Source organism: Hyla sarda, chromosome 9 (genome assembly GCF_029499605.1).
Source record: "Hyla sarda isolate aHylSar1 chromosome 9, aHylSar1.hap1, whole genome shotgun sequence".
NCBI classification, from domain to species: Eukaryota; Metazoa; Chordata; class Amphibia; order Anura; family Hylidae; genus Hyla; species Hyla sarda.
The window spans coordinates 17,272,598-17,293,895 of record NC_079197.1 but is presented as its reverse complement, the minus strand read 5'-3'; the positions used below and the strand labels follow the sequence as shown (position 1 = coordinate 17,293,895).

The 21,298-nt window shown below is 42.9% G+C and overlaps 1 protein-coding gene across 2 annotated transcripts in view; it reads left to right on the top strand.

Annotated features, from left to right (window-relative positions):
• CACNA1F (calcium voltage-gated channel subunit alpha1 F) overlaps nucleotides 1-21,298 on the top strand; it is a 128,029-nt gene that overhangs the window by 74,569 nt on the left and 32,162 nt on the right. The window contains exons 27-36 of one of the 2 annotated variants that reach the window (XM_056538956.1): nucleotides 635-687; nucleotides 1,695-1,841; nucleotides 2,796-2,997; nucleotides 5,282-5,440; nucleotides 6,320-6,430; nucleotides 7,616-7,699; nucleotides 12,674-12,694; nucleotides 14,978-15,106; nucleotides 16,458-16,523; nucleotides 16,630-16,721. In XM_056538956.1, the coding sequence (XP_056394931.1) occupies nucleotides 635-687; nucleotides 1,695-1,841; nucleotides 2,796-2,997; nucleotides 5,282-5,440; nucleotides 6,320-6,430; nucleotides 7,616-7,699; nucleotides 12,674-12,694; nucleotides 14,978-15,106; nucleotides 16,458-16,523; nucleotides 16,630-16,721 (1,064 nt within the window). The remainder of the gene's footprint in view (nucleotides 1-634; nucleotides 688-1,694; nucleotides 1,842-2,795; nucleotides 2,998-5,281; nucleotides 5,441-6,319; nucleotides 6,431-7,615; nucleotides 7,700-12,673; nucleotides 12,695-14,977; nucleotides 15,107-16,457; nucleotides 16,524-16,629; nucleotides 16,722-21,298) is intronic. The other variant, XM_056538957.1, reaches the window with a different exon arrangement.

Below are 21,298 nucleotides of genomic sequence, written 5' to 3'. Positions count from 1 at the left end.
TGTCATTATTATTTATTGTATATGTGATTGACGATTCATTCCAAATAAAGTTATTTTCAATCAAAAAATAACTTATTCCCAAAAACAGGATAGGGGACAAATGTGTGAATGCGGTGGGGTCTGACCATTGGAATCCCCCTCGCAATCTTTTTGTACAGGGGCCCTGGCTGCTTACCATTCTCTCAACACCCTCTGGTCCCCACTTTCCTGAAGGAGAGAAAGTGATGGCCCACTCAACCAATCCCCAATGAGGCGGGACATAGCTGTGGCCAGTGATTGGCTGAGCGGGCTGTCACTTGCTCTCGTCTAGGAAGGCAGGGCCTGGAGCACACCGAGGACTTGTAAGTAGCTGAAGCCCCTTACAGGAGATTGCGGGGGGGATTCCATCAGTCGGACCCCCCCCCCCCCCCCCCCCGCAATCAAACACTTACCCCTATACTGTGTTTGCTAAGTTCAGTTCCCTAGAGCACTCCTTTAATTCTACAGTTGCTGCTTATAGTTTGTAATATTTAAACATTTTGTGACATCAAAGGCTTCATAAATGTCATACACCTAAAGTGACATCTTCCCTATAACCTTGCCTCTTTGATAGACCGTCCGTCCCTCTTTTCACCTCTTTTCTTTCTCTCCAAAGGGCAAGTTCTTCAGTTGCACCGATGAAGCCAAGCATATGCCGGAGCAGTGCAAGTAAGTACAATGGAATTGGGATTCCACAGGTCCTGCGGGACCCTATATAAAACTTATGGGAGCGGGTGGTCACAGAACATACAGTGGGTCCTGCAAAATCCCACAAAGTACCGCAAACCTCTGAAATGCCACAGGGGGCTGATGAAATGGCACAAGTGGGTGATGAAATAATGCAAGGGGGTGATGAAATGGTACAAGGGGGCTGATAAAATGGGACAAGGGGGCTGATGAAATGGCACAAGGGGGTGATGAAATGACACAAGGGGTTATGAAATGGGACAAGGGGGCTGATAAAATGGGACAAGGGGGCTGATGAAATGGCACAAGGGAGTGATAAAATGACACAAGGGGTTATGAAATGGCACAAGGGGGCTGATAAAATGGGACAAGGGGGCTGATGAAATGGCACAAGGGGGTGATAAAATGACACAAGGGGGTGATTAAATGGTACAAGGGGGTCATTTAATGGTGCAAGGGGGTGATGAGATGGCACAAGTAGGTGATGAAATGGCACAAGGAGGCGATGAAGTGGGACAAGGTGGTGATGAAATTGCACAAGGGGTGATGAAATGGTGCAAGGGAGTAACCTTAGTATTCTGCTTTTTTTTTTTTTTCTTTGACAGAATTGCGTAACATGCTGCACTATTCTGACCAGTAAAAAAATAAATAAATAAATAAAAAATGGACCCATTGGTGTACCATAGAGCATAACAGATCTGTCATAAATCCTGTAAAACCAATTCAATGTAAACAGAACCTAAGACTATATATACATACAGATATCTTCTAGAACAGTGGCCTTCAAGTGGTAGCCCTCCAGATATTGCAAAACTACAATTCCCAACATGCCCGGACAGCCGTTGGCTGTCCGGGCATGCTGGGAATTGTAGTTTTGCAACATCTGGAGGGCCACAATTTGGAGACCTCTGTTCTAAAATATGGATACATACATGTAAAGAACATGAAATATAAAGAACAATGATAACTTTCTCCTCTTCATCCCACAGGGGCACATTCATCGTGTACAAGGAAGGAGATGTCACCCACCCGATGGTACGAGAGAGAATCTGGCACAACAGCGAATTCAACTTCGACAATGTCCTGTCCGGAATGATGGCTCTTTTCACCGTGTCCACCTTTGAGGGCTGGCCAGCGTAAGTCAATGAGAGACAACAATGACATATATAGGAGAAAAGGGCCTCATAGCAAATAGGACTCCTATTGTGGCATCTGATTTTGGCCTCCAGGACAAAAAGGTCTCATGGTTATTTCCGCTGACTATTTGGCGATGACCTCTATCCTTGTATTTGCAGAAAATGCAGTCCTCTGCTTTTTATTACCAGGAATGAGACCAACCAGGCTTGGGCCTCCTCCTCTGCTGGGAGCCCATAGCAGCCACATAGTCTTCCTCTATGGCATCTGGACAGTCACAGGTTAAAGACCATTGCTCCAGCACCTAACAGATCCTGGAGACATTGGGGGAATTTATCATTTGTTTTTACTTTTACTTACAGTGCACAGGGCCGGTCCTGCCTATAGGCAAAATAGGCAGCTGCCTAGAGCGCCCTCCTGATGTGGGTGTCGCTCGGCTCGCTGCAAGAAAGTTAGTAGCCAGCCAGAATCCAAAGCACCCACCGCTCCCCCGAAGCAATCACCCAGCCAGCACCACCATCGCCTTCCCCCGATACCATAGTAATCTGCATTCTTCAGCCTGCTCTAGGAGCGCAGTGCCACCTCTGAGGCCAGACAGTCAGTTCTGTTCAGCATCCTGACATTGCACGCACCTCCATACATCCGCCCCATGAGGAGGAAGTTTGTTACAGTGTGTCACCCCAGTAGTAAGGTGGGGAGTGTCAAAGGGCGGACCAAATGGGCGGGGTCAAGAGGCGGCAAAATTATCTTTCGCCTAGGGTGGCAAAAATCCTTGCACCAGCCCTGACAGTGCAGCAAAATCCCATTGAAAATAATGGGACTCTGCTGCCACGGAATTTCCGAGCAGAATATTCCTGCAGAATTACGCTCTGAAATTCTGCCTAATACTGAATGAATCTGTGCCTCTTTCCATTGTCATTAACCATAAGATTTCTCATGTCTTATTCTTCCTTTAGGCTGTTGTATAAAGCAATCGATGCCAATGGGGAAAACGTTGGACCCATTTACAATTACCGCGTGGAAATCTCCATCTTTTTCATCGTCTACATCATCATTATCGCCTTCTTCATGATGAACATTTTCGTGGGTTTTGTCATCATAACCTTTCGAGCTCAGGGTGAACAGGAATACAAGAACTGTGAGCTGGACAAGAACCAGGTGATCCGGCACAAGACACTAGACCAGCATTTCCCAGCCAGTGTGCTTCCAGCTGTTGCCAAACTACAATTCCCAGCATGCCTGGACAGCCTCTCCATTTTAGGAACTGTCCAGAGTAGGAGAAAATCCCCATAGCAAACATATGCTGCTCTGGACAGTTCCTAAAATGGACAGAGATGTCAGCAGAGAGCACTGTGCTCGTGATGTCAGCAGACAGCTCTGTGTTTCAAAAAGAAAACCATTTCCTCTGTAGTATTCAGCAGCTAATAAGTACTGGACGGATTAAGATTTTTTTTTAATAGAAGTAATTTACAAATCTGAAAAAAATAGAAAAAGGCCAGCACGGCTGAATGAAATCTTCAAAGCTTTATTCACGAATCCTCGTTAAAAACCTTCATGGTGGCAGAAAGACACGGACATATACAAAAATAGAAATATTGCACATGGAAAAACAGTCCCAAACAAGGCTGACGCGTTTCAGGTTGCTATACCCTTACTCATAGCTTGCCAATACTCAAATGAGAATGCCTTATATACTGCAAGGCCATCCCTTCCATTAGGAAGGGGAGGGACATCTTATGTCAGTGTGCAATCCAACACAAGTAAAACCAGGAAAATACATGTATCATTAAAAAATTCACATATAAAATCCAATAGGACTAAATAACAGCTATGGGAAACAAAACAAGTGGTGGACTTTTTAGTAATGTAGTATTAAGTCCGTCTTGTTATTCAGGCCATGCGGATATGTACAATTCAACAAGTAAATCCACATAATCTCTCTGTTATGAAGAATACGTATAAGATCACCTCCTCTTTTACTTCTTTTGATTTTTTCAATGCCATAAAAGCGCAAGGACGATATGTCTGAATTATGTTTAAGAAAGAAGTGTTTTGAGACATTAGACATGCTAGGTGTCAAAGGACCTGCGGCATGCCTGATATGCTCCTGCATTCTCTTTTTTAAGGTGCGTTTGGTGCTACCTACATAATCCATTTTACAAGTAGTGCAGGTGACTCTATATATAATGAAGGTACTATCGCAGTTAATAAACTCGCGAATCATATGGACTTTACCATCTATTGTGCCTTCTATTTTATTGCCCTTTGTTGCATAGGTTCCTAGTATGGTTTGTGTAGAGGAGGAGCAGTCAACCTGGCTGAAAATTAAAGGTTTCCATAAGTGCGGTAACGCAAGGTGTGTCGTGTGCCCCTATGCAACAAAGGGCAATAAAATAGAAGGCACAATAGATGGTAAAGTCCATATGATTCGCGAGTTTATTAACTGCGATAGTACCTTCATTATATATAGAGTCACCTGCACTACTTGTAAAATGGATTATGTAGGTAGCACCAAACGCACCTTAAAAAAGAGAATGCAGGAGCATATCAGGCATGCCGCAGGTCCTTTGACACCTAGCATGTCTAATGTCTCAAAACACTTCTTTCTTAAACATAATTCAGACATATCGTCCTTGCGCTTTTATGGCATTGAAAAAATCAAAAGAAGTAAAAGAGGAGGTGATCTTATACGTATTCTTCATAACAGAGAGATTATGTGGATTTACTTGTTGAATTGTACATATCCGCATGGCCTGAATAACAAGACGGACTTAATACTACATTACTAAAAAGTCCACCACTTGTTTTGTTTCCCATAGCTGTTATTTAGTCCTATTGGATTTTATATGTGAATTTTTTAATGATACATGTATTTTCCTGGTTTTACTTGTGTTGGATTGCACACTGACATAAGATGTCCCTCCCCTTCCTAATGGAAGGGATGGTCTTGCAGTATATAAGGCATTCTCATTTGAGTATTGGCAAGCTATGAGTAAGGGTATAGCAACCTGAAACGCGTCAGCCTTGTTTGGGACTGTTTTTCCATGTGCAATATTTCTATTTTTGTATATGTCCGTGTCTTTCTGCCACCATGAAGGTTTTTAACGAGGATTCGTGAATAAAGCTTTGAAGATTTCATTCAGCCGTGCTGGCCTTTTTCTATTTTTTTCTACTTTGGTTGGAGGTAGCCGTGCACGCCCCAGGTGAGCTGAGACTCTTTCCTTTTTTTTAATTTACAAATCTGTTTAACTTTCTGGCACATGTTGATTTAAAAAAAAAAAAAAGTTTTCCACTGTAGTACCCCTTTAAGTTTTAGCAACTTTCCGGTGACCTGAAGGTGTTTGGCCACCCTAAGAATCCTCATCCTGGCCGAATATTACTCTCTGTGATAGACGGCTCCCAGTAATAGATTTTTATGAACTGAATGTTTTTATCTCCTTAGAGACAATGTGTGGAATATGCTCTAAAGGCCCAACCTCTGCACAGGTATATCCCAAAACAAAGATTTCAGTACAAAGTTTGGTACATGGTCAACTCCACCGGCTTCGAGTACATTATGTTTGTGCTTATTCTGCTTAACACCATTGCTCTGGCAATGCAGGTAAATGACATCTTCAGTAAGTATTTGTATATATGTATATATCACACATCATAGTTTATGTAGACTGTAGTGAGGTGTATATATTATGGTTTTATCTATAGGAACTATTTAGATACTCACTTGGTAATGTAAATCAGTTTTATTAAAGGTTAATCGACTCTCCAGCTCCCGGAAAAATGGAAAATCCCCCCCAAAAACTACAAGTTTATTAAATCCATGTTAAAGGGGGCAATCCCCACGTGACCTCAGCTGCAGCACAGCAGACATCAAGTGCAATTGAGGGGACGTGGCCGTGACGCCACAAGCCTTGGGCGTTGCACCCGACGCTCTAATCTAATGCCGTCACTCCCCCTCCCATTGACTTGCATGGCCTTGACATCACGAGCCTCTGGTGCTGCACCCGACGCTCTAATCTAATGCCGTCAGGCCCCCTCCCATTGACTTGCATGGAGGGGGCATGGCCGTGACATCACGAGCCTCTGGTGCTGCATTCTGGTGCTGCATTCAGACTCATATAAGCTCCCTCGCCAGATAATAAATCTCATATAGAAGCCCAAAGATGGCTAAAACTACTACTGGATAACACCTTCAAAGTGCTGCTTGGCGGGGGCTTCCAGGGATTGGACCTCGGCCAATTTAATATTTAGGCCTCTCAAGTGGATTTCTACAGACTGATACCCCCCATTTAATCTGCATTGATATCAAGTGTTGGATTCTTGTGTCCTAGTGAGATGATGACATAAGTAGTAAGATTTCTAATTCTAGATATAATACTGTATTAATATTAGATTAGTATTTTATAATTCTTATCTAAGGACATAATAGGTTTGCCAATAATTAATTATAATTAATCATTTTTTCTTTCTGTTTGCTATGAAGCACTATGAACAGTCAACACCATTTAACTATGCCATGGACATCCTGAACATGGTCTTTACTGGGCTGTTCACTGTGGAGATGGTGCTGAAACTCATCGCATTCAGACCTAAGGTCAGTCCGCTGTGTTTGACTATCCTGCTCCTCTAAAATGACTATCCTGCTCTTTTAAAATGACTATCCTGCTCCTCTAAAATGACTATCCTGCTCCTATAAAATGACTATCCTGCTCTTCTAAAAGTTACTATCCTGCTCCTCTAAAAGTGACTATCCTGCTCCTCTAAAGTGACTATCCTGCTCCTCTAAAGTGACTATCCCGCTCTTTTAAAATTACTATCCTGCTCCTCTAAAAGTGACTATCCCACTCATCACATTCAGACCTAAGGTCAGTCCGCTGTGTTTGACTATCCTGCTCCTCTAAAATGACTATCCTGCTCTTCTAAAGTGACTATCCTGCTCCTCTAAAGTGACTATCCCGCTCTTTTAAAATTACTATCCTGCTCCTCTAAAAGTGACTATCCCGCTCTTTTAAAATGACTATCCTGCTCCTCTAAAAGTGACTATCCTGCTCCTCTAAAGTGACTATCCTGCTCCTCTAAAGTGACTATCCTGCTCTTTTAAAATGACTATCCTGCTCTGCTCTTTTAAAATGACTATCCTGCTCTTCTAAAATGACTATCCTGCTCTTCTAAAAGTTACTATCCTGCTCCTCTAAAAGTGACTATCCTGCTCCTCTAAAGTGACTATCCTGCTCTTTTAAAATTACTATCCTGCTCTTCTAAAGTGACTATCCTGCTTTTCTAAAATGACTATTCTGCTCCTATAAAATGACTATCCTGCTCTTCTAAAATGACTATCCTGCTCTTCTAAAATGACTATCCTGCTCTTCTAAAATGACTATCCTGCTCTTCTAAAATGACTATCCTGCTCCTCTAAAGTGACTATCCTGCTCTTCTAAAGTGACTATCCTGCTCTTGTCTCTCTGTATAGTTATAATAAATAATATGCTGAGGCTGTAGTATATGTTTACACCCTTAGGGTCTATTCACACGGCAGAATTTCCGCGTGCGGAATTCCTCCTCAAATTATAGCCCATAGACTTCTATGGGATTCCGCACTCCCATTCACACTTCTGAATTTCCGTTTGCGGAAATCCGCAAGCAGAAATTCAGAAGTCTGAATGGGAGTGCGGAATCCCATAGAAGTCTATGGGCTATAATTTGAGGAGGAATTCCGCACGCGGAAATTCTGTCGTGTGAATAGACCCTTAGTATGATCTATGGTTTTCTGTCTTGCCAGCATTATTTCTGTGATGCCTGGAACACGTTTGATGCACTTATAGTGGTCGGAAGCCTTGTTGACATTGCAGTGACTGAAGTCAATGTGAGTACTGGATGTATAAACCTAATTTCATATTAGATTTTACCCCAATTTCCCACTCCATCCATCTTGCAGCCTCAGGGGTCCAGGAAGATATGAGATGTGTGGTGAGGAACTGGTTTACCTGTCCCTGTGTCACCCACCGGTGATGGTAGTATTGTCACTTGATAGAGAATAAGGAGAGGTTTGTCACTCTAGGCATTGGAACCTGTTAACCCCCCATACATATTTTCTTTTTTATTGTCAACAATTTGTGAACAAACGAGTATTTTTGGAATACTGAATCTAAAATATGACATTGTTGTTGCCAAATTAGGTCTAATTTTTGAGATAGTGGATAATCCTCAGATAATGACTTCACCCCAAAACAACTAAGGCTAAGTTCACACTGCCATTGTGCTCCGACCTTTACTGGGTCCATTTGGCTGTTAATTTCCCCCCCCCGTGCTGAACAGACCCAGAGCACAACTGACACCACCAGGTCCCAGAGGATCCCATTGACTTGAACGGGGTCTAGGGATGTCCCAATACCGATATCTGTATCGGGACCGATACTGGACATTTTCACATGTACTTGTAATTATGCAAATGTCCCCGATACCTCATCCGATACTCGCCAGGGGGCCCCCACCGGAAGGTATCACGGAGGTGCCGAACTATGCAGCAGCTGAGCGCGTGTCATAGCCGGGACCTGTAGCTAATGCCGAACATCACTGATTGCGGTGATGTCCGGCATTACCCTATAGACTCCACGATCAAAGTTGATTGCGGCATCTTAAAGTCTTGAAGTTAACTGCTGGTTAGCTCAGGGATGCTGATCGGGATCACCACAGTGAAATCGCGGTGTCCCGATCAGCGGGAGAGGTTGGCAGGAGGTTCCTTACCGTGCTCCGTGCCATCCGATCATTGCTACAGCCATCCATGGCAGGCAGTAGTAAAGGAGCGCAGGTAACATTGATCAATGCTATGCTATGGCATATCATTGATCAATGTATGCAATCTACAGATTGCATGTAATAGTGCCCTATGGGGACTGAAAAAAGTGGGGGAAAAATGTGTACGAAAAAATAAATAAATAATCAATGTTAATTAACCCCTTCCCTAATAAAAGTTTGAATCCCCCCCCCTCTCCACCTCTTAAGTAAAATAAAATCTTTTTTTTTAAATATAGTAACATAGAAACATAGAATGTGTCGGCAGATAAGAACCATTTGGCCCATCTAGTCTGCCCAATAATCTGAATCCTATGAATAGTCTCTGGCCCTATCTTATATGAAGGATAGCCTTATATAAATCCCTATCTTATATGAAGGATATCCTTATGCTTATCTCTATCTTAGATGAAGGATAGCCTTATGCTTATCCCATGCATGTTTAAACTCCTTCACTGTATTTGCAGCGACCACTTCTGCAGGAAGGCTATTCCATGCATCCACTACTCTCTCAGTAAAGTAATACTTCCTCATATTACTTTTAAACCTTTGCCCCTCTAATTAAAAAAAAAACTAAATATAAAACTAAATATAAAAAATTATTAAAAACTAATAAAAAAAACCCACCCCTTTTCCCATAAAAAAACTGTCAAATGACATAGAAAAAGTATCGGTAATATGTATCGGCGAGTACTTATCGGTACTCGTACTTGGTCTTAAAAAAATCGGGACATCCCTAACGGGGTCCATCAGGAATCTGGTATTTTACCAGAGTTGAGTGGAAAGAAAAAATAGGACATGAAGTATTTCTTACTCCACTCAACTCCCTTCATGGAAACATAGAACTCCACTAAATTCCATGTAAGACTTAACAACAATAAACTAAATATAAAATAAGAGACCAGACCAGAATTTAAATAGTATGATAAAGGCCGTGATATTTATTGATAAATCGAATCTAACATGAATAAATATAACATAAAAAAGAATGGATAAATACATATGTCCACCCGTAGTAACCAGATGGGCGACTAACGCCCCCCCCCCCCCCTAAACATGGCAACAAAAATTAGATGGAAAAATAAGCTGAAAAATGAAACACAGTGGTCCCTCAAGTTACAATATTAATTGGTTCCAGGACGACCATTGTATGTTGAAACCATTGTATGTTGAGACCATAACTCTATGGAAACCTGGTAATTGGTTCTAAAGGCACCAAAATGTCACCCAAAAATAGGAAAAAGTGAGAATTAAAGAAAAATAAGTAGATAACTAATATAGATAAAGCAAATCCTTACATATAAAAGGAATAAAGATCTGCAGGGAGCTTTAAATCACCGTGTATGTCGGTGTTTCCCAAGCATAGAGTGTCCAGCTGTTGCAAAGCTACAACTCCCAGCATGCCCGGACAGCCAAAGGCTGTCCGGGCATGCTGGGAGTTGTAGGTTTGCAACAGCTGGGGGCACCCTGCTTGGGAAACACTGGACAGGAGCTTCTTTGGGGTCCTGTACAGTACACGCAGAACTGTAATATGGAGTAAAGTAACATGGAGCCGCCCTTACCTGGTGTCCAAAGGAGCAGGTAACCCTGGTACAGGTAAAGAGTACAGAACATGTAATACCTCCCTGTACTGTAGGGGGTGCTACCAGACACCAGTCAGTGCATACACTTCAGTAATACAGGTAAAGAGTAGTACAGAACATGTAATACCTCCCTGTACTGTAGGGGGCGCTACCAGACACCAGTCAGTGCATGCACTTCAGTAATACAGGTAAAGAGTAGTACAGAACATGTAATACCTCCCTGTACTGTAGGGGGCGCTACCAGACATCAGTCAGTGCATACGCTTCAGTAATACAGGGGTTTTACCAGTGAATGCCCATTCTGATTGGTCAGTTCTTCCGGCCATTGACACGTTTCACAGATCTGGACTGTATGTAGCATTGTATGTTGAGTCTGGTTTCAACTTACAATGGTCCAGAAAAGACCATTGTATGTTGAAACTATCATTTGTTGAGGCCATTGTAAGTTGAGGGATCACTGTAAATGTTTATAAACAATAAACATTTTTATTTTATTTTAATATATATATATATTATATAATAAATAAAATAACTAAGGGACGGAGGGTATTGCTGCAGCGCCATTGGACTGACTACGTAGAACAACCACCTGCAATATAAAGGGGTCACCTGCCGGCAGCTCGAGGGCTGCAACCAATAAGAGACAGCCCATACTAGCTGACCACCACGAGGACAAGGATATCTGAAGGTAAGGTAAATTAACATAAAAACGGAGTCACGTGCAAGAGGGGGAGGCACATACATCAAACACCCCATATATAAAGCGGGGGTTCATGTTTCCATGTTCCCCTCCCCTGCATGCGCTCCGGGGGTCCTTACATTACAATGGACTGAGGGACATTTACCAGAGCCCAACAGTAGTGTGAAAAACCCTTATAGTTGTTCTATCAATCACTCACTCAACAAGACTCAATGAGTTATCCAAAAACATCAGAATGGTCAGGCAGGAGCCCCGCTATCATAACATAGGCGTCTATTTTCCCACAACTCCATATTAAGCTGGGACTGATGGTCTATTAAAGTGAATGGGTCCCCCACCGATCTGCTGCAGAATATCTCAGATCACCTTTTTATTGGTATTCTAAAGAATACCTCAGATGTAGCCATGAAACCTAACACGAATGGGGCCTAGCTTTGTTGTACAAGGCCATTAGGTATTACTTTTGTTTAAAGGGGTACTCCGGTGAAAACCTTTTTTCTTTAAAATCAACTGGTACCAGAAAGTTAAACATATTTGTAAATTACTTCTATTAAAAAAATCTTAATCCTTCCAGTACTTATTAGCTGCTGAATGCTACAGAGGAAATTGCTTTCTTTTTGGAACACTGATGACATCACGAGCACAGTGCTCTCTGCTGACATCTCTGTCCATTTTAGAGATGTATGCTAAGGGCAGCAGGGTGGCTCAGTGGTTAGCATTGCAGCCTTGCAGTGCTGGGGCCTTGGGTTCAAATCGCACTAAGGACAACAATAAATAATGAGTTATTATTAGAGATGAGCGAACTTACAGTAAATTCGATTCGTCACGAACTTCTCGGCTCGGCAGTTGATGACTTATCCTGCATAACTTAGTTCAGCTTTCAGGTGCTCCGGTGGGCTGGAAAAGGTGGATACATTCCTAGGAAAGAGTCTCCTAGGACTGTATCCACCTTTTCCGGCCAATGGGAGCACCTGAAAGCTGAACTAATTTATGCAGGAAAAGCCATCAACTGCCGAGCCAAGAAGTTCGTGACGAATTGAATTTACTGTAAATTCGCTCATCTCTAGTTATTATTATAATGACATCAGCAAAGAGCACTGTGCTCGTGATGTCATCAGAGAGAATTCCAAAAAGAAAAGAATTTCCTCTGTAGTATTCAGCTGCTAATAAGTACAGGAAGGATTAAGATTTTTTAATAGAAGTAATTTACAAATCTGTTTAACTTTCTGGCACCAGTTGATTTAAAAGAAAAAAGGTTTTCACCGGAGTACCCCTTTAATTGTGTATCATTTAGGACAGTTTCCACGTGAATTGAGTGTAGGCCAAGCCTGATCAATACATTTTTAATTTTTATGTTTTTGAGTGGAGAATCCATTATCTCACTAGTTACAGATCATTTAGCAAAACCAATGGCATACGTGGAATTGCCTCTACAAAGTTCTCTTAAAAGGATGGCAATAAAAGCAGGATTTTACCAGTACAGAGCATTTGGTCCGTCAGATGTGCCTGATTATTGGAACTTCTCTGTACAATCATATTGCATTACAATTCTTCCTTGTTTCACTTTCTGTTCCTGATGTTGTGTCTGTATTCATTGATCTGATCACAGTGATCATATAAGGTTTGTTAATGTATATTATCTCCCCACACATTGTCACACGCACCCTTGGATTTATCACCATGACGGCCATCTTCATTCATCATTGTCATCATCATGGTTATCCTTCATCACCCCTACTCCTGTCATATTCGTGTCGTGCAGAATGGATGGCATGTCGGGGAGGTAGGTGGTTCATCCTCGACTCCTTCATAGAAATGTACCCTGTATCTTACCATGTACATAACGTACATTGCAGAGGCGTAGCTATAGAGGTCGCATCGGGGCCCTGGTGTCTAAGGGGTCCCAAAGCACATCTGCCCTATAAGAGAGCAGTATAATAGTTGGCATATGGGGCCCTGTTGCAGATTCTGCAATGGGGCCCCGAAGCTACAAGCTACGCCTCTGGTACATTGTGATCGATATTTCTGGCACACAGGTGCCCCTACTTTTGTTCCGATTTAGTATGAACTGTACAAGACCTGGTTAAGAGGTTTTCTTTTACCTTATATGTTTCATTTGTGCAACCTCTAAAACCTCCCTTCATCTTCTTCCATTACTCAAAGCTTAGAGAGTCGGACTGGGTATGGCAAGGAGAAGATGGTCTTCATAAAGGCGCCCAGGTATCCATGGAAAAATCACAACCAGGTCATGGGAGTGAATTAAAGCGTCAAGTTTATTGGAATACAGCAGCAATGACGCGTTTCAGGGTGTACAAACCCCTTCTTCAGATTGGCAGATTCATACAGTAACACAAACACAGTGGCTTTATATATATACACACTAATAAAAAAAAAAACAAGATGGTGGCCAGATCAAGGGTCAAAGTAACAAACACAGATAAATCCTCAGATAAGATGAAGTTCTAGATTGATGTACAGTTACCTAGCTGTAATATCGATATAGCTATTTAAAACGTCTAAAAAAAACCCTGCCATAACACTATATACCAGTGGTCTTCAACCTGCGGACCTCCAGATGTTGCAAAACTACAACTCCCGGCATGCCCGGACAGCCAACGGCTGTCCGGGCATGCTGGGAGTTGTAGTTTTGCAACACTTGGAGGTCTGCAGGTTGAAGACCACTGCTAGATACAATAGAATACAATTTTTAAGACATTTTTTTTAGACGTTTTAAATAGCTATATCCATATCACATCAATCTGGAACTTCATCTTATCTTAAGATTTATCTGTGTTTGTTACTTTGACCTTTTATCTGGCCACCATCTTGTTTTTTTATTAGTGTGTATATATAAAGCCACTGTGTTTGTGTTACTGTTTGAATCTGCCAATCTGAAGAAGGGGTTTGTACACCCTGAAACGCGTCATTGCTGCTGTATTCCAATAAACTTGAAGCTTTAATTCACTCCCATGACCTGGTTGGGATTTTTCCATGGATACCTGGGCACCTGAAGGTCATCTCCTCCTTGCCATACCCAGTCTGACTACAGGATTTCCATTTGGTTTCATCCTGAGACCTGCGGGCTTGCACAAGATCCCCCCTCTATGTACCTCTGCTTGAGGTTATATGCGTATTTAATATATGCTCCAGGTGACCAGCAAATCTATAGACTCCACGTCTGTCCCCACTTTTTGTGGGGCATTTACTGTGTTTTTTAGGGTGACTCACAAGGCACCTCTCCTGGGCCTTTTCTTTTTCCTACTTCTATACAGGTCAAAGAGAGTCGGGCAGGGTCAGGGGATGTCAGTGATGTGTGACAGCATCATGGGAAATAATGTTGTACTTTATGAAGGCACAAAAATATGTTTCCAATAACTTTTCTCGTTAAAGGGGTTGTCCAGCAAAAGAAACAACTCGTGTATGGTGTAAAAAGTATTATAAAGCGACTTACTAATATAATGTTATTAGCCATAGTGCAAATAGCTGTGATGTCACATCACACTTTCTGAATGCAGTCTTCTCCTGTCCTTTTTCCGCCCTTCCCTCCTCTCTGCTCAGGACGAGACCAGTGATGTAAAGGGGAGCAAGTACATATTACTGCTCATTAGATATATAACTCTTTAAATAAGGCAGCAGGAAGCCAGTAGTTTCTTCAGAACAAGCTCAGTGCTGTCTTAATCTAATAAGCAGTAATACGAGCTTCCCCTTTTTACATGACTGACCTTGTCCCAAAAAGACAGGAGGGGAGGGGAGGGGGAGAAGGCATGGGAGCTCTGTATTCAGAGAGTGTGACGGAACTTAACAGTACAAGTTGGCAGCAGTTGATTTTACATTTTTTTCCCCCTCCGGAGTACCCCTTTAAGGGCTTAAAACATTTCCCAGATATAATATACATGTCGAGTGACTTTGTAATGAGACTACATTACTTGTTATGGACTGATTTGAAGCCATATGATGTTTAGCACAGATGAGTATAACATGTTATGTACATTTACGTTGCAGAATATTATCACGTCTTATGAAAATTGATTTAGCTTTCACCTGGTTCTCCTGTGTCTCTTCCTAGAGTTCAGAAGACAGCTCCCGAATATCTATCACCTTCTTCCGTCTCTTCCGTGTAATGCGTTTAGTAAAGCTGCTGAGTAAGGGAGAAGGTATAAGGACATTGCTGTGGACATTTATCAAATCTTTCCAGGTGAGTGCCAGACTGTTTCTTGAGTTGTAATATTGTGACATCCGTTAATGCTACATACTGTGGTGCGGCAGACAGTCATCGCTAATACGGCGTCTGGTCACAGCGGTGGGCCTCAATTGGCTGTGATGAGCACATGACATTTGGATGAGAAACACAAAGGGTTACTTCCTGCACAGGAATACTAAGTACAGTATATTTAAAAAAAAAAACTCTTGACATGTCACAAAAGACATTTTTTAGTCGGTCGGGGCTCAGTGCGGAGACCTCCACCGATCAGCAGAATAAGCACAGAGAAGCATGTGCTTCACTCCTCAGCTCGCAGCAATGGCCCCATAGACTTAGAGTGGAGCCACCTTGTAAAGTTAGATGGAGATTGTTGCAAGCTGGGGAGCAAAGCACTTAAAGGGGTACTCTGGTGGAAAACTTTTTTTTTTTTTTTTTATCAACTGGTGCCATGAAGTTAAACAGATTTGTAAATGACTTCTATTTAAAAATCCTAATCCTTCCAGTACTTATCAGTTGCTGTATGCTCCACAGGAAGTTATTTTCTTTTTGAATTTCTTTTTCATCTGACCCCAGTGCTCTCTGCTGACACCTCTGTCCATGTCAGGAACTGTTCAGAGCAGAATAGCTTTGCTATGGGAACATGGACAGAGGTGTCAGCAAAGAGCACTGTGGTCAGACAGAAAAGAAATTCAAAAACAAAAGAACTTCCTGTGGAGCATACAGCAGGTGATTAGTACTGAAAGGATTAAGATTTTGAAATTGAAGTCATTTACAAATCTATTTAACTTTCTGGCACCAGTTGAGTTAAAAAAAATTGTTTAACACCCCTTTAAGTTGTGCCTTTTTTGACCTGAAAAAAACTAACAGATAGTGGGGGGCATTTTCAAAGAAGTTTGCGCCTTTTGTTTTACTTTATAATTTAATAAAATTGTGTCTCACGTTATTAGTGTCAGATTTTCATCTATTAAGCACCGTAAATTTTCCTTGTTTTCGCCCCGTTAAAAAAAAATTAAAAAGGGGTGTGGCTACGGTTTGTGTGCTATTAGCACCTGATATTCAGACTGTTTGCACATGTTTCTGGCAAACAAAACTGTCGCAGTTAATACCCAGTTAACCTGGTATTACATGAAGTGGGTTTTTTAATGTGGTCGTGGGACAAATGTGCCCAAAATTTTCAAAAGCCACGCCAGTCAGTGTTTTCCAAAAAGTGTGTCTCCAGCTGTTGCCAAACTACAACTCCCAGCATGCTGGGAGTTGTAGTTTTGCAACAGCTGGAGACACACAATTTGAAAAACTCTGTTCTAAGTCTTTTCACATGTCTCCATATGCTTTTGTCCTCCTCTAGGCCTTGCCATATGTTGCTCTCCTGATAGCGATGATATTTTTCATCTACGCTGTCATCGGTATGCAGGTGAGTCAGACGCATACTGTGGGTGACTTACGGTGTTCCATTTGCCGCAGCAGCGTGAGCCAGGTTTATCCCCCCTAACCCTTCACTTTCTTATTCCCACTATTAGACATTTGGAAAAATCGCCATGCAGGATGGGACGCAGATAAACCGGAATAACAACTTCCAGACGTTCCCCCAGGCGGTGCTGCTGCTCTTCAGGTACGGGCATCAACAGCTGTGTGATGATGATGATGATGATGATGGAGATGATGATGGAGAGAGTGGAGGGCCATCCGAAACACTACTGTCATGTACCCGCTGGCAATACCATATCTGTGTGATATAGAATGGAACAAAAGCAGTATTCTTGTATCTAGACTGTCATATGCTGTAACCACCTGAACTGAATTTCCCTTTTAATCACTAAGGATCCCATACATTGGCCCCTCAAGTTACAGTATGAATCGGTTCCAGGACGACCATTGTATGTTGAGACCAGAACTTTATGAAAACCTGGGAATTGGTTCTGAAGACCCAAATTGTCAACTAAAAATAGGGAAAAGTGAGGATTAAAGAAAAATAAGTAGATAACTAATAGAGATAAAGCAAATCCTTACATATAAAAGTAATAAAGATCTCCTGGGAGCTGTAATCACTGTCTATGTAGAGGACAGGAGCTTCTTCAGGGTCCTGTACAGTACACAGTGTCCTAAAAAAGTAACATGGAGCCGCCCTCACCTGGTGTCCAAAGGAGCAGCTAACCCTGGTACAGGTAAAGAGTACAGAACATGTAATACCTCCCTGTACTGTAGGGGGCGCTACCAGACACCAGTCAGTGCATACACTTCAGTAATACAGGTAAAGAGTACAGAACATGTAATACCTCCCTGTACTGTAGGGGGCGCTACCAGACACCAGTCAGTGCATGCACTTCAGTAATACAGGTAAAGAGTAGTACAGAACATGTAATACCTCTCTGTACTGTAGGGGGCTCTACCAGACACCAGTCAGTGCATACACTTCAGTAATACAGGTAAAGAGTAGTACAGAACATGTAATACCTCCCTGTACTGTAGCGGGCGCTACCAGTCACCAGTCAGTGCATGCACTTCAGTAATACAGGTAAAGAGTAGTACAGAAGATGTAATACCTCCCTGTACTGTAGGGGGCGCTACCAGACACCAGTCAGTGCATGCACTTCAGTAATACAGGGGTTTTACCAGTGAAATACCCATTCTGATTGGCCAGACTTTTCAGACATGTTTCACGTGTGACACGTTTCACAGATCTGGACTGTCTGTAGCATCGTATGGTGAGTCTGGTGTCAAGTTACAATGGTCCAGAAAATATTGTAACCTGAGGCCAGTGTAAGTTGAGGCATCACTGTATGTATGGCATCCAGCTCAGTGATCCCAGCCTAAAACTTGATTAACTAATGCCATAATTGATGACAACGTGCATCAGTTGTCATGGGTTGTCTAGCATACATCGTCCATTATTTCTGAACGCAGCAAGATGCGTTACCCCACGTCCGGTCAAACCATCCAGCATCCAACATGAGATTGTATTAAATCATTGGGATCTGTTCCATCATCAGTTTTCCTCCGGCGCTTTTTCTACAGTGTAATGCTGCATTCACACCTCGTTTTCACAGTACGGGTGCCGGATCCGGCTGGGGGAGTGTAAAATCGGGCGCTCCCGTACCCCAGCCGGACCGGCGCTGAACTCCATTAACTTTAATGAGCCGACCGGAGTCAAACGGTCACCCCGGTCGGCTCATTTTTGACTCGTATCCCATTTCCTGACCGGACCTAAAACCGTAGTATACTATGGTTTTAGGTCCGGTCACAAAACCGGATAGGTGTCAAAAATGAGCCGCTTGGCTCATTAAAGTAAATGGAGTTAAGCGCCGGTCCGGCTGGGGTACGGGAGCGATTTTCCCCTCCCCCAGCCGGATCCAGCACCCGTACTGTGAAAACGAGGTGTGAATGCAGCCTAATAAGAAAATGCCACCGGGTGATGAACATATATGTAAAAGGGTTCTTAGTTATTAAACAATCTTGTTTTGTTAGTTATTTCTATTTCTGTAGCCAACATGGCTGCCATTTGGGGGTCCACATGGGTTGTCACAGGAACTGTCCGGAACAGGAACAAATCCCCTTAGCAAACCTCTCCTGCTCTGGACAGTTCCTGACATGGACAGAGGTGTCAGCAGAGAGCACTGTGGTCAGACTGGGAAGAACTACACAACTTTTTATATAGAAGTAATTTGCAAATCTGTATAACTTTCTGGCACCAGTTGATTTGAAAAAAAAAAATTATGATAATAAATGTTTTCCACCGGAGTACCCCTTTAATTTGTCCTTATATTCATTCATTGGGAATATCAATGCCCACATCTACACAAACACAACTGCTGCCACTGTTTATGCCAGTTAGAGTGATGGCATTGATGCGGATGGTGATATTGATCCTGTGTCCCTGAGGGGGGGGGGGGGGGTGACATGTTCCATAAAGTGGCTATAAATCATACTGTCTTACATCTTCTGCTACACAACACTGGCTTCATTGACCCCATGACCTGCAAATGATGGCTGGACACTGAATGCAAGGTAGTCAGGGCTGGGAATGGATTGATTATTTGGTAACTGTATTTATGGCTATTATATAGAGCAGTGTTTTCCAAGCCGTGTGCCTCCAGCTGTTGCAAAACTACAACTCCCAGCATGCCCGGACAGCCTGCGGCTGTCCGGGCATGCTGGGAGTTGTAGTTTTGCAACAGCTGGAGGCACACGGTTTGGAAAACACTGATATAAAAGGTATACAGTACACTGTATCAACTGGCTCCATAAAGTTAAACAGATTTGTAAATTACTTCTATAAAAAAAAATCTTAATCCTTTCAGTACTTATGAGCTGCTGAAGTTGAGTTGTTCTTTTCTGTCTAAGTGCTCTCTGATGACACCTGTCTCGGGAACTGTCCAGAGTAGAAGCGAATTCCCATAGCAAACCTCTCCTACTCTGTGCAGTTCCCGAGACAAGCAGAGATGTCAGCAGAGAGCACCGTTGTCAGCTGATAATTATTAGAAGGATTACGATTTTTTAATAGAAGTGAATAACAGATTTGTTTAACTTTCTGGAGCCAGTTGATATATAAAAAATAATTTTTTTCCTGGAATGCCCCTTTAAATACACTTATTTAAAATTAACTCAACTAAGTAGCTGATAGCGGGGAGTCTGACAGATGGGACCCCCGTGAGCTCCTGCATGGCGCTCTGGCTCTCCTGCGGAGTAGGGGTTGGCACACACCCTCCATGTATCTCTATGAAAGAGCTGGAGATACACGAGCTCTGTACTCGTGTATCTCCAGTTCCCCCATAGAGATGCATGGAGGGTGGGTGCCGACCCCTGCTCTGTGCATGGGGAGAGACTGGGTACCGTGGAGGAGAGAACGGGGAGTCCCAAAGGTTGGACCCACTATCAGCTACCTATTTCCTATCCTGTGGATAAGGATAAGTTAGTTTTTGCTGCACAACCCATTTAAAAAGGGTTATTTCAAGATAACGGTGCCCAAAGTACCCCACTGACTTTAAAGGGGTACTCCACTGAAAAACATTTTTTTCAAATCAACTGTTGCCAGAAAGTTAAACAGATTTGTAAATTACTTCTATTTCAAAATCTTAATCCTTCCAGTACTTATCAGCTGCTGTATGCTACAGAGGAAGTACTTTCCTTTTTGAATTTCCTTTCTGTCTGAACACAGTGCTCTCTGCTGACACCTCAGTCCATTTTAGGAACTATCCAGAGTACAAGCAAATCCCCATAACAAACCTATGCTGCTCTGGACAGTTCCTAAAATGGACAGAGGTGTCAGCAGAGAGCACTGTGGTCAGACAGAAAGGAAATTCAAAAAGAAAAGAGCTTCCTCTGTAGTATATAGCATCTGATAAGTACTGGAAGGATTAAGATTTTGAAATAGAAGTAATTTACAAATCTGTTTAAAGGGGTACTCCCACCCTAGACATCTTATCCCCTATCCAAAGGATAGGGGATAAGATGTCTGATCTCGGGTGTCCCGCCGCTGGGGACCCCCGCAGTACTGCATGCGGCACCCACCTGTTTTTTGTGCGGAAGCGCTGGAGGGTCTGAGTCGCGACTATGGGAATGGAAGTCTGTGACGTCACGCCCCCTCCCATAGACTTGCATTGAGGGGACGGGCGTGACATCACACAGGGGCGGAGTCCTCATGTCACGGACTTCCGTTCCCGTAGTCGTGACTCAGACCCTCCAGCGCTTCCGCACAAAAAACAGGTGGGTGCGGCATGCAATACTGTGGGGGTCCCCAGCGGCGGGACCCCCGAGATCAGACATCTTATCCCCTATCCTTTGGATAGGGGATAAGATGTCTAGGGTGAGAGTGCCCCTTTAACTTTCTGGCACCAGTTGATTTAACATTTTTTTTCCCCAGTGGTGTACCCCTTTAATGGGGTGCACTGGAACGTCAGACGCAGATGTGAACATAACCTTAGGCCTAAGTTAGACTAGCATAACTATGATCTAATGGCTTCTCAGCAGTTCAAAAATGTACAGATTGTTAGTGTACCTTGTGATCAAAACGTGCAAGCCTGCTCGTCACCTGGTAACAGTGGGTCCCTAAACTAACACTGGCGTAGCGCGGGGGGGCGACCACCAGCGTCACAATACAAACCCAATGGTCAGGCAGGCCTACGGCTGCCCAACCAAGCCCCTGGCTCTGGGCCACACCACCCCACAGACAAGGAAACACAGTAACAATGG